The 9,705-nt window shown below is 36.7% G+C and overlaps 1 protein-coding gene across 1 annotated transcript; it reads left to right on the top strand.

Moving 5' to 3' along the window:
- Positions 1–48: 48 nt before the first annotated feature.
- LOC140988272 (transcription factor LHW-like) lies at positions 49–5,856 on the top strand. Its single transcript, XM_073457296.1, has 10 exons — positions 49–892; positions 1,717–1,899; positions 1,981–2,062; positions 2,181–2,222; positions 2,310–2,369; positions 2,495–4,252; positions 4,342–4,443; positions 4,615–4,755; positions 4,889–5,014; positions 5,356–5,856. Exons 1-10 carry the CDS (start codon positions 798–800, stop codon positions 5,530–5,532), a joined length of 2,766 nt encoding a protein of 921 aa, XP_073313397.1. The 5' UTR covers positions 49–797; the 3' UTR covers positions 5,533–5,856.
- The last annotated feature ends 3,849 nt before the right edge of the window (positions 5,857–9,705 follow it).

The following is a 9,705-nucleotide window of genomic DNA, read 5'->3' as shown; positions in this document are numbered from 1 at the left end:
AAAAAAAAAGATGAGTGGCACGAATTGCAATTCCACCGAAAGTCTAGGCCCGTTTCCATGACCCAGCTCTCATTGATTAATCATCATAGCGCATTTTAGCACACTTCCCCACCCATCGAATCCCATCATCTTCCTCTGTTGTCAAGTGGTGTAACAAAAAGAGGAAGGAGGTACAGAGAGCATCATTCATTCATATTTACCCGCAGAAAGAAACTTCGGAAACACATGAACAGATTCGAGTCCCACGAATTGTTTCATCTCCAAACCACTTAAAGCTTTGATCTTTATCCCCACACCTGCAATTTTATCCGGGATATTCACGTTTGAGGATGGAGAAAGTGATTCTTGTGGTTAACTGCGAGCTTAAAGCTTGTGGGATAGTGTAGAATACTTCTACGTGCTGTGGGGCTTTTCTCAGCTTCATTTTACTTCTCTTTTGTTCTTTTTTTTTTGGTTCTCCGGATAATGGATTGCAAGAGGAAGCTAACAGGGGATTTGGGTCCGGAGAGGAAGAGGAGCGGAGGTTTGAGAACAAAACAGGCGGGGCGTGCGTCTTGCAGAGGTAGTTAGTTAGTCTACGCCTGCGACCCATTTTATATTTTGAGGCGAAAGAAAAGAAGGAAAAGAGGAACGGGGTTCCTTCTAGGAGGAATAATACTTTATTCCATTGTTCTCTAAGCTTTGAACTGAATATCTGGTTGCTGCTTTTTTATATTTATATTCGAGAATATTCACATTCTTCGGTTCATTGGTGCATTTGTTGGCACTGTTACTGCTCCGTTAAGTAGTTGAAAGAAATGGGGTACCTGTTGAAAGAGGCTTTGAAGACTCTTTGTGGACTGAACCAGTGGTCTTATGCTGTTTTCTGGAAGATTGGATACCGAAATCCCAAGTAAGTTTGCTAAAAATCACAGCTTTTCCCACTAGTTTCCCGGATTTAAAGTAAAAAAAAGAAAGTTCCAACCTCTGTGGTTTCTTGTTCCTTTTCTTTTCTTGGAAGTTGGATTTCAATATTGTATATTTGTTGCTGATTATATTCCTTTCTGCTTCAAGTGGACGCTTTAATTTTTATTTTTGTTTTTGTTCAGTTTTTGGGATTTTTGATAAAATATTATAGTATGTTGTGTACCTTTTCGAAATTGTTTTTGATTAATTTGCGTGCAATCATTCTCTTTTTATCTTGAAATTTCGCGTTGAGCATTGATAACGGCGAGCAAACAAGAGAATGAAAGATAAACTCCGGTTCATTTTAAACAATAAGCCAAATTTAACCCCAAAAATCATCCTCAAATATTTTTGTTGATCAGTGTGTAATTATAGGTAACCATAACATGATTTGACGTGCTGCAGATTTATTGGATATGCTTGTCGTTTTTTCCTTTTCGTGATCTAGTAACTTTCCTTTTTTAATTTTGGATTTTTGTGGTTGGCTCAATCAATTTGTTCCGGAGAATCTTAGTGGGAGGGAAAAACAGATTGTTTTGATCTTATGAAACCTTTTCAACTGTCATGATTTCCTGTTCGAGAATTTGTTCATTTCTGAATATGTCCTTGTTTGCATCTTTGTGTTCTTACTCTTTTTGTCTGCAACAATTTCTTGTTTCTTTTGATTTTTTTTTCCATTTTTTGAACTTTTCTCAATGAATTCAAATGGATTCTGTGTGAAGTATTATAATAGAGAGTTTGTTAATGTTGAGCTGAAATTTGAATTGGCAGCCTTTTAGTATGGGAAGAATGTTATTACGATCCGAACTCTTATTCGACACCTCAAGATTTCGATGCTTCATGGGTTGCGACCCCCACCAGCAACTTCCAGCCCCAAAATCATGCTGGAGAGAAAGTGTCTTTGCTTATAAACAAGATGATGATGGAAAATCAAGTTTATATTGTGGGAGAAGGGTAAAGCAATTTAATCTCAACCACACATTGTATTGAAATTCATTAAATATAATTTAGTGTTTTTCTGATTTTGTTTCTCAGATTAGTTGGAAAAGTTGCTTTCACCGGTAACCATCAATGGGCACTTTCTGAATTTTTTTGTGGAGCAGCCCATCCGCCAGAGGTATGAAATAGATTGCTGGAGAAATCATGAATATGCGATACTTTATGAGATTTCCAATCCTTATGAAATGATTCTGAGTGTTTGCTTGCTGACTTTTAGTCTTTTGTTGGTTTTATAGGTTCTAAATGAGGTACACCAACAATTTTCAGCTGGCATGAAGGTATAAAGATCAAATTTTTTTTGGTTATTTCAGTTTCATGTAACTATACTTTTGGTGTTAAACTAATGCTATTTCTTCATTAAACAGACGGTTGCAGTTATTCCTGTTATTCCTCATGGTGTTGTTCAATTTGGTTCATACTTGACGGTATGTCCCTTTTCAATATTTCCATAGAACTTAAACGAGCCAATATTCAGATGACAGAACATAGCATCCTTCAACACATTTATGCTACTATAGTTTCATCCATAATTAAAGTGTTTCCGTCTCAGATGGAAGAGAACTTGGGATTCGTACATGATGTGACAACATTAGTATTTCAACTGGGAGAGGTACCTGGTGTCTTTCTATCTGATAATTATATGTCAAAAGAGTCTGCTCGAAGATTTGGGGTTCCAGTATGTCATGGAAGCTCCGCTCCTGTGGACTCGTCTCTTGACTTCAGTAAGATATGTGCTTCTTCACTCATCGCCGACGGTCTTAACCATGTTGAAAGCTCATTTCAAACCTCACTTCTTGACACTCAAGCATCTGATTCATTTACTACAGAAATTCGAAATGACTCGCAAACTACTGTTGCAGCATTTCAATCTTTTAACTCGAGTCCGAGTCGTATGAAACCCCACGATTACGATCATATAGCAACGATTGCTCCTATGTTAAAAGCTGAAGTTATAGCCTCAAATTCGGAAATATGGAGGAAACGGCATACTCCTCTCTACGTCCCAAGGTCCACTGTTGATTTCCCATCTAGCACATGCTTGTTGAATCGTGGCAGTATAAGTTGCATTGAACAATCGGATAGTGGCTGTCAAGGCCCTTTAAATAGCCTCTGTGGCGTTTCTTTGCCTACTCTGAGAAAAACTTCTATCTTGGCTTCTTGTTCCAATGAAGGCGTGTCCATGCCCTGTAATGTGGAAACATTGTCAAGGATAGACTCTTTCTTAAATGCGAGCAGGACGGTTAATGAACGGATTACTTCCAAGAGTTCAGATTCTGTTGGGATTAACAATGTGAATTTGCTGAAAAGAGAGGTCTCTTTCTCCGATTCCCCTGACCATTTGAGGACAAATTCCTTGCTAGGTAATAGCTCTTGTATCCGATACAATCTCACGGACAAAACGTTGGTGGAAAATGAAAATGACTTGTATACGTCTAATGAAGAATTCAACATAACTCAAACTCATGACATTTCTCCATCCCAGCACAACAAAAATCGAAATATGGTTACACAGCCAATTTCTAGTTTAGTTGAAGACGACAAAAAACATAAATCGGAAGATCAGAGTCATACAGTGAGTGATACCAAGTACGATGAATCGTACATTCAATCTGAGTCTGGAGATGATCTATTCGATATTTTGGGATCAGATTTTAAGAATAAGATGTTTAGCAGTCGCTGGAAGAGTTGTAAATCACCCACGAACACGCATGATTCAAATAAGAATATTCCTTCTAAGAAGAGTCTGGTGTCTTCGGAAATATATGCTGCCAGCCAAGGAAACTTGGATAATGGGATTTTCTCCTCTGGCCCTGACCATCTCTTGGATGCAGTAGTCTCTAACGTTCACTCCGCTGTAAAGCCAATACTGGATGACAAAGTTTCTCGCGGGACAACGTTGACCAATGCACGCAGCTCCTCGCGACCCAGCACTGGATTTTCATATAGTCAGTGCGGGGTTTCTAACCAGATGAAGGGAGAGTTACTTGGTGTTCAGAAATACATTGCAAAGGCAGGAACGATGAGGCCTTGTTCTTTGAGAAATGCTTGTTCCAAGGAAGATTCAGGAACCTATTCTCAGATTAGTTCTGTTTACGGATCACAAATAAGTTCATTGATTGAAATGGGTCATGACATGAACCCAAATAGTAGCGTGTCTACTGGATGCTCCAAGAAACCTGATGAAACGACTAAACCAAATCGCAAGAGGCTTAGACCTGGAGAAAATCCAAGACCTAGGCCAAAAGATCGGCAAATGATCCAAGATCGTTTCAAGGAGTTGAGGCAAATTGTGCCAAATGGTGCAAAGGTGATGATACTTCCTGCTCGAGGCTCCTAATTTTACATTTCTTTTTATAGTGATTATTCGGTGCTTATTTTTCATATTTCGTTTAACAGTGTAGCATGGATTCTCTTTTGGAACGCACAATCAAACACATGCTTTTCTTACAGAGTGTTACAAAGCATGCTGATAAGCTAAAGCAAACTGGAGAGCCCAAGGTGTGTAATAACATTTTAAATTGTATTAACGTATCAGTATAGTTAATGGCATAAACTCCTTGGCATGGTCGTTCATGTCCCTGACTGATAAAATTGCACGGCAAAATTGGTGTTGCATCTTATGGTTTGAAAAAGTGCTAAATTCTAATTTTTCCTTTGTTTAAGTTGCAGATTATTGACAAAGATGGCAGTTTGCTGTTGAAAAATAACTTCGAAGGGGGAGCAACATGGGCCTATGAAGTAGGCTCACAATCTATGGTCTGTCCTCTCATAGTTGAAGATCTGAATCAACCCCGTCAAATGCTTGTGGAGGTAATTCTAGCAAATTTTCAAATCACTGGTCGTTGAACCATAATCTGACCCCTAGTTACAGAGTTTTAGTAAAACTTATCGGTTATTACAATCATAAAGTATCTTTGTTTTTTTCCCTTGGATCCTGTGACAGATGCTCTGTGAAGAAAGAGGTTTCTTTCTAGAAATAGCCGACATAATTAGAGGCCTGGGGTTAACCATATTAAAAGGGGTTATGGAAACTCGGAATGGCAAGATATGGGCACGCTTTGCTGTAGAGGTAGTGGCATTTTCTCGTTACCTTTCCTTCATACGTTATATATTTGGTTGAATTGCCTCTAGCTGGATCAAGAGCTATGATTAATGGTATAGCACCAAACACATATTTCTACTGATGATATCAAAGTTAACTTCACGTGTTTGATTCTCAACAGTTTTAAATTGTGATTGTTGAGGAGGCTATCTATGTGGCGTAATGATAGAAAAATGGCGTAGAAGATCTTGTAGGTTTAAAGTTCTTGATTACGAAATCACTACCGACAATAGTTTTTGGAGCATGAACAATCTATAACATGGGAACTCTCAAATAAATTAAACTTTAATTTGCACTTGTTTTGCCAGGCCAATAGAGATGTTACGAGGATGGAAATCTTTCTCTCATTAGTCCACCTTCTGGAGCAAAGTTCGAAAAGCTGCATTCCGCAAGCCAATGACATCAGCTGCGATAAAACAATTGCTGAACAAATTCACCATGCTGCGTCTCTTCCAGTGACTGGTGTATCCCATAACTTGCACTGATCCATTCAAAATCACCAGACATTCAGTTTGTAGATGTTAAGAGCTAGCAACCTTGTCTCGCCATGACTAACATTTCTTCTGAAGTCACACCACCGGTTGCAATAGTGCCAATGTTTTCTTTGAAGCTGGAATGGACTTGTGATCCATAATAGTTCGGGGTTCGATCATGGAAGAGAAGGCCGGTTAAAAGGAAATGTTTTGTTAATATATTTGGGCAGCGATGTTCTTAGTTTTTCTAATGTACAGTAATGATGATGAAAGGGATAATATGGGGAAACTGGTAGTTCATTTTATGTTTATTCTGAGGACTTTTTTGGATTTTTATTGTCAGATTATTTCACACCCCCCCCCACTCCCTCACTTACCTCTGTATGTCTTGTGCCTCATTTGTGACTTCTTACTGAACACAAACTGAAAACAGCATGGACTCCAGGCATGCATGTTAATAGCTTAGGCACGATGAGTTACTTTATTGGTAGAGCAGTTGACTTCTTAAACTGAGACCCTGCCAAGCTGTTCAAGACGTTAGGCATAATGTTGGCGATTCAACCCTGAAGTTACGTGGGTTGCTTTCCGCCCTGAAGTCTCGGACTCAGTAGTCCGCCATCCGGGATGTTATGCACAATATATGAATTCCAGTTGTGATGTTTAGGCCACTGACTAAGTTTCAATATCCGAGAGATTCAAAGCCTACACAACGGATTGAAGTCTTGACGTTGGTTTCAAAATTCTAAACATTCCATTTAAATTTTATAGTCCTTGCAATCGGACGTCATATCGAAGTTTCAGATATATATAATATATAGAGCTGGTTAATCTAACCAAATACAAGTCATTTTTGTTCTTCAAAGTTGGTTATCTTGTATTTTATTTTCGAAGTTTTGAGTTTAAGTATGGGTTTCCCCTTTGTTTAAATAGTTGACAAAACTTCCATCATTTTCAAAATAAGGAACAAAACTTAAGAGGGAAAGATCCATGCACAAAAATCTGTTAAGTCATATCAAATTTTCTGGTACTAGCAGTATTCATGTAAAATTAACAAATCATATAAAAATTAAGAAATTTTTTAAAAATAATTTTATGAGATCATTAATTATTTAAACGAACGATTTTTTGTGATTTAATGGTATCATATAATGTATTTTTCATTTTTTTAGATTACAAATGACATGATAAATTCTTGCACATTCCATGACACCAAACTAATAACTCGAAATCCCCGATTTACACTAAGATAATAATATAGAATCGAGATATTTCATACATTCTTGTAACCACAAGCTTACATACGTAAAATTATATGTATATGCAGATATAATTACGAAACATATTACTTATAATCATTAATATAATTTCCCACGTACAAAAAAAAAACCTTTCCAGTCCTTGCTTGACTTAACAAAAGTGGTGCAAAAAACCTATCTATATTTCCATAATTGATCGTTTTCAGATCCAAAAAAGCAGACATCGGCAATTCTTGGACAAGGTTTCACCCTTTTCATGGAGTTCGTGGCTTCGTCGGGTCTCGCCCATTATGGTGCAACGGGTTCGGACCCGCCGGAACCCTCCTAAGTTCCCACTCCTCAGGCGTTTCGTGATTCCCATAGCTACCAGATTCAGGCATCCCACTAATATTAAAGCCTGTCTTCTTTCTCTCCAAATAAACCTGTCCACATGTATATTTATTTAGGTCAAAAACCAAGAATCACAGAGGTTGCTTTGTTAAGAAAATATAGTATCTTGAAAGTAAACATGCATATATTTGGCAGAAGATACATATAAAAACCTTGCGATGCAGAAACAGTAAGCCTATCTTCGTGCTAGGCTCTGCATGCATAAAACTAGAATTGTAAGTCTTGAACGATACAGATTCTTAATATATATTACTATAATTAGAAACATTGAACGAAAAGTTCAAAGAGATTGCTGTAGTGCAAACCAGCTGCAGATTCTTTAACACTCATTAGGATAAAGGTTAGCACCACGCAGAGAAGTATAGTGTACTTGGATAAGTTAGATTTAGCGGGCATTGGCTCCATTTCAGTGAACAAACACAGAAGTGTTTCCAATATACGAAAATGTTGAACAAATGTCAAGGTTAACATTGATGAACTTTTGAAGCGTAGGGAGAATTTATAGGAAAAAAATTTTGGTTTTGGGTTCTTTGGAGAATGATTACTGATGCAGCCATTTCTCGGGGGGTCACGCACTACATTTATATGATATGACACAGTGTGTAAATGCCATAAATACGTAACAGAAAAAAAAGAAAGAAAGAAAACCATGGACGAAAATCTTTTTGGCAAATTACACTCGTAAGCAAGCTGGTTGGTATTCGAGCTGGATGGGTTCGTGACGGCGCCGTCTCAGGTGATTGTGACAGCATGACGTCACTCTACGTTCTATCAAAATGAAGATATTGTTTATATATATACACATACATGGGTAAACTTCACCAATGTCAACACATCCTTTACCATTGCCCCTAAACCCAAGCATATATGAATATGATGATCTACTGATTAACATCAAAGATGTGGCTATATTTTTTAACAATAGCTGTTACATTAAAATATTGATGAGCACATAAAAGATTTAGCCAAGAAGCTTTTACGTGAAGATTAAATTAAGAAAGCGCATTTATAAATATTTAACCGATAAAATCAGTGTCACGACCCATAACCCATGCATGTCTCAAAACGCGACTGTATGATAGGTTCATGTACGTCATTCATGAACTATTTCCTTTCAATCTTCAACCTATGAAAATGGTTAATTATCCAAATTGATATAGAAACGCTGAGAAACTCATCATTGATTCGAATATGCACCAAGTGGTCCTCCCACATTAGCTTTTGCAAGCCATACATGGATTGTAGTTAAAGCTATCCTCCTGTATTCTGTAGGTGGCTGGGATATGATATATGCATAAATCAATCCTTTCTGTTTCTCCATCAAATCTTTTTCCTTTTTTTTCTAATTAATGTTATCCTAGTTGTGTGTTTAATACACAGTGTGTGTGTGTCTCTAGCCAGGGGCGGAGGTACAGCCCTCAGTACCCCCGCTTTAGCCCGGGTGGTACAAATTTTTTTAAAAAAATTTTTATGTAAATTTTTGTATAATTTTTGATAAATTTGATATTAGCCCGGATAGATCAATTTAAAATATTAAAGGATGTTAGACATTAAAATTCTAGCCCGAGTAGTGCCAGATTCCTGGCTCCGCCACTGTCTCTAGCTATATTATATGTATCATATAAAATATTTTTACATTTTCGGGATCAACATATTTTTGCATGATATTTCGAAATCGTTGTGTGAGTTGGCCTGCATATAGAATTTGGTCATTTTCTTAGATCAAAATTTAATTTTATTAATACATCAGACAGTAAAAAGCGAAAAAAATGGACTATTAAGTGGGAAAAAAAACAAGTCATTGACAGACTAAAATTAAATCAAATTAATCCAATTTATAGGATAAACTTTTAAACATTTTTTTCCAATTTTTATCGAATATATAAATATAATCATGATTACTGCGTAGCTAAGATTGCCATTATTGATAAAATCCGACGCAGTGTACTAACCTCAAAATCTCTCCATTCCTGAAAATGCCCCGACACCAGGTGCAGTCGTGCAGATTCGGTGTTTCATGTAAATAAAATCTCCAGGAGAAAAAATTCATCAAGATCAAGAAATGACTGCAACGAGGGAATCTTCTTCTTCATGATAACGGAAACTGAGACAGTACTCTCTCAAGGCTTCATGTATACACACACACACACACACACACACACACACACATGTATATGTACGTGTTTTTTGACCTTTTGCCATTGTTCAATGTATATATTATTTTATTTGTTAGCATCTCTCGAATATAAAATTAAATAATTACCCTTTTACTGTTTTTACGTGTATTCATGTTTATATTATTCAAATAAGTTTTATTTTTATAAATCAATAAATTTTTTTAAAAAAATTATTTTTGAATCCATCTTTTACCTCTCCTTGGAACGACTGAAATCTGAGCATAGATCAGAAATTTAATATCGCATCACGTATTTTATTTATATGTATATATAGATATATCAAAATTCTTCACTTCCACGTACTATCTTTTAAATTAGCTAGTGACATAAGTATATCCACTTATCCACATATTATATATATA

Source organism: Primulina huaijiensis, chromosome 1 (genome assembly GCF_012295235.1).
Source record: "Primulina huaijiensis isolate GDHJ02 chromosome 1, ASM1229523v2, whole genome shotgun sequence".
NCBI lineage: Eukaryota > Viridiplantae > Streptophyta > Magnoliopsida > Lamiales > Gesneriaceae > Primulina > Primulina huaijiensis.
This window is presented reverse-complemented; position numbering and strand designations above follow the sequence as displayed.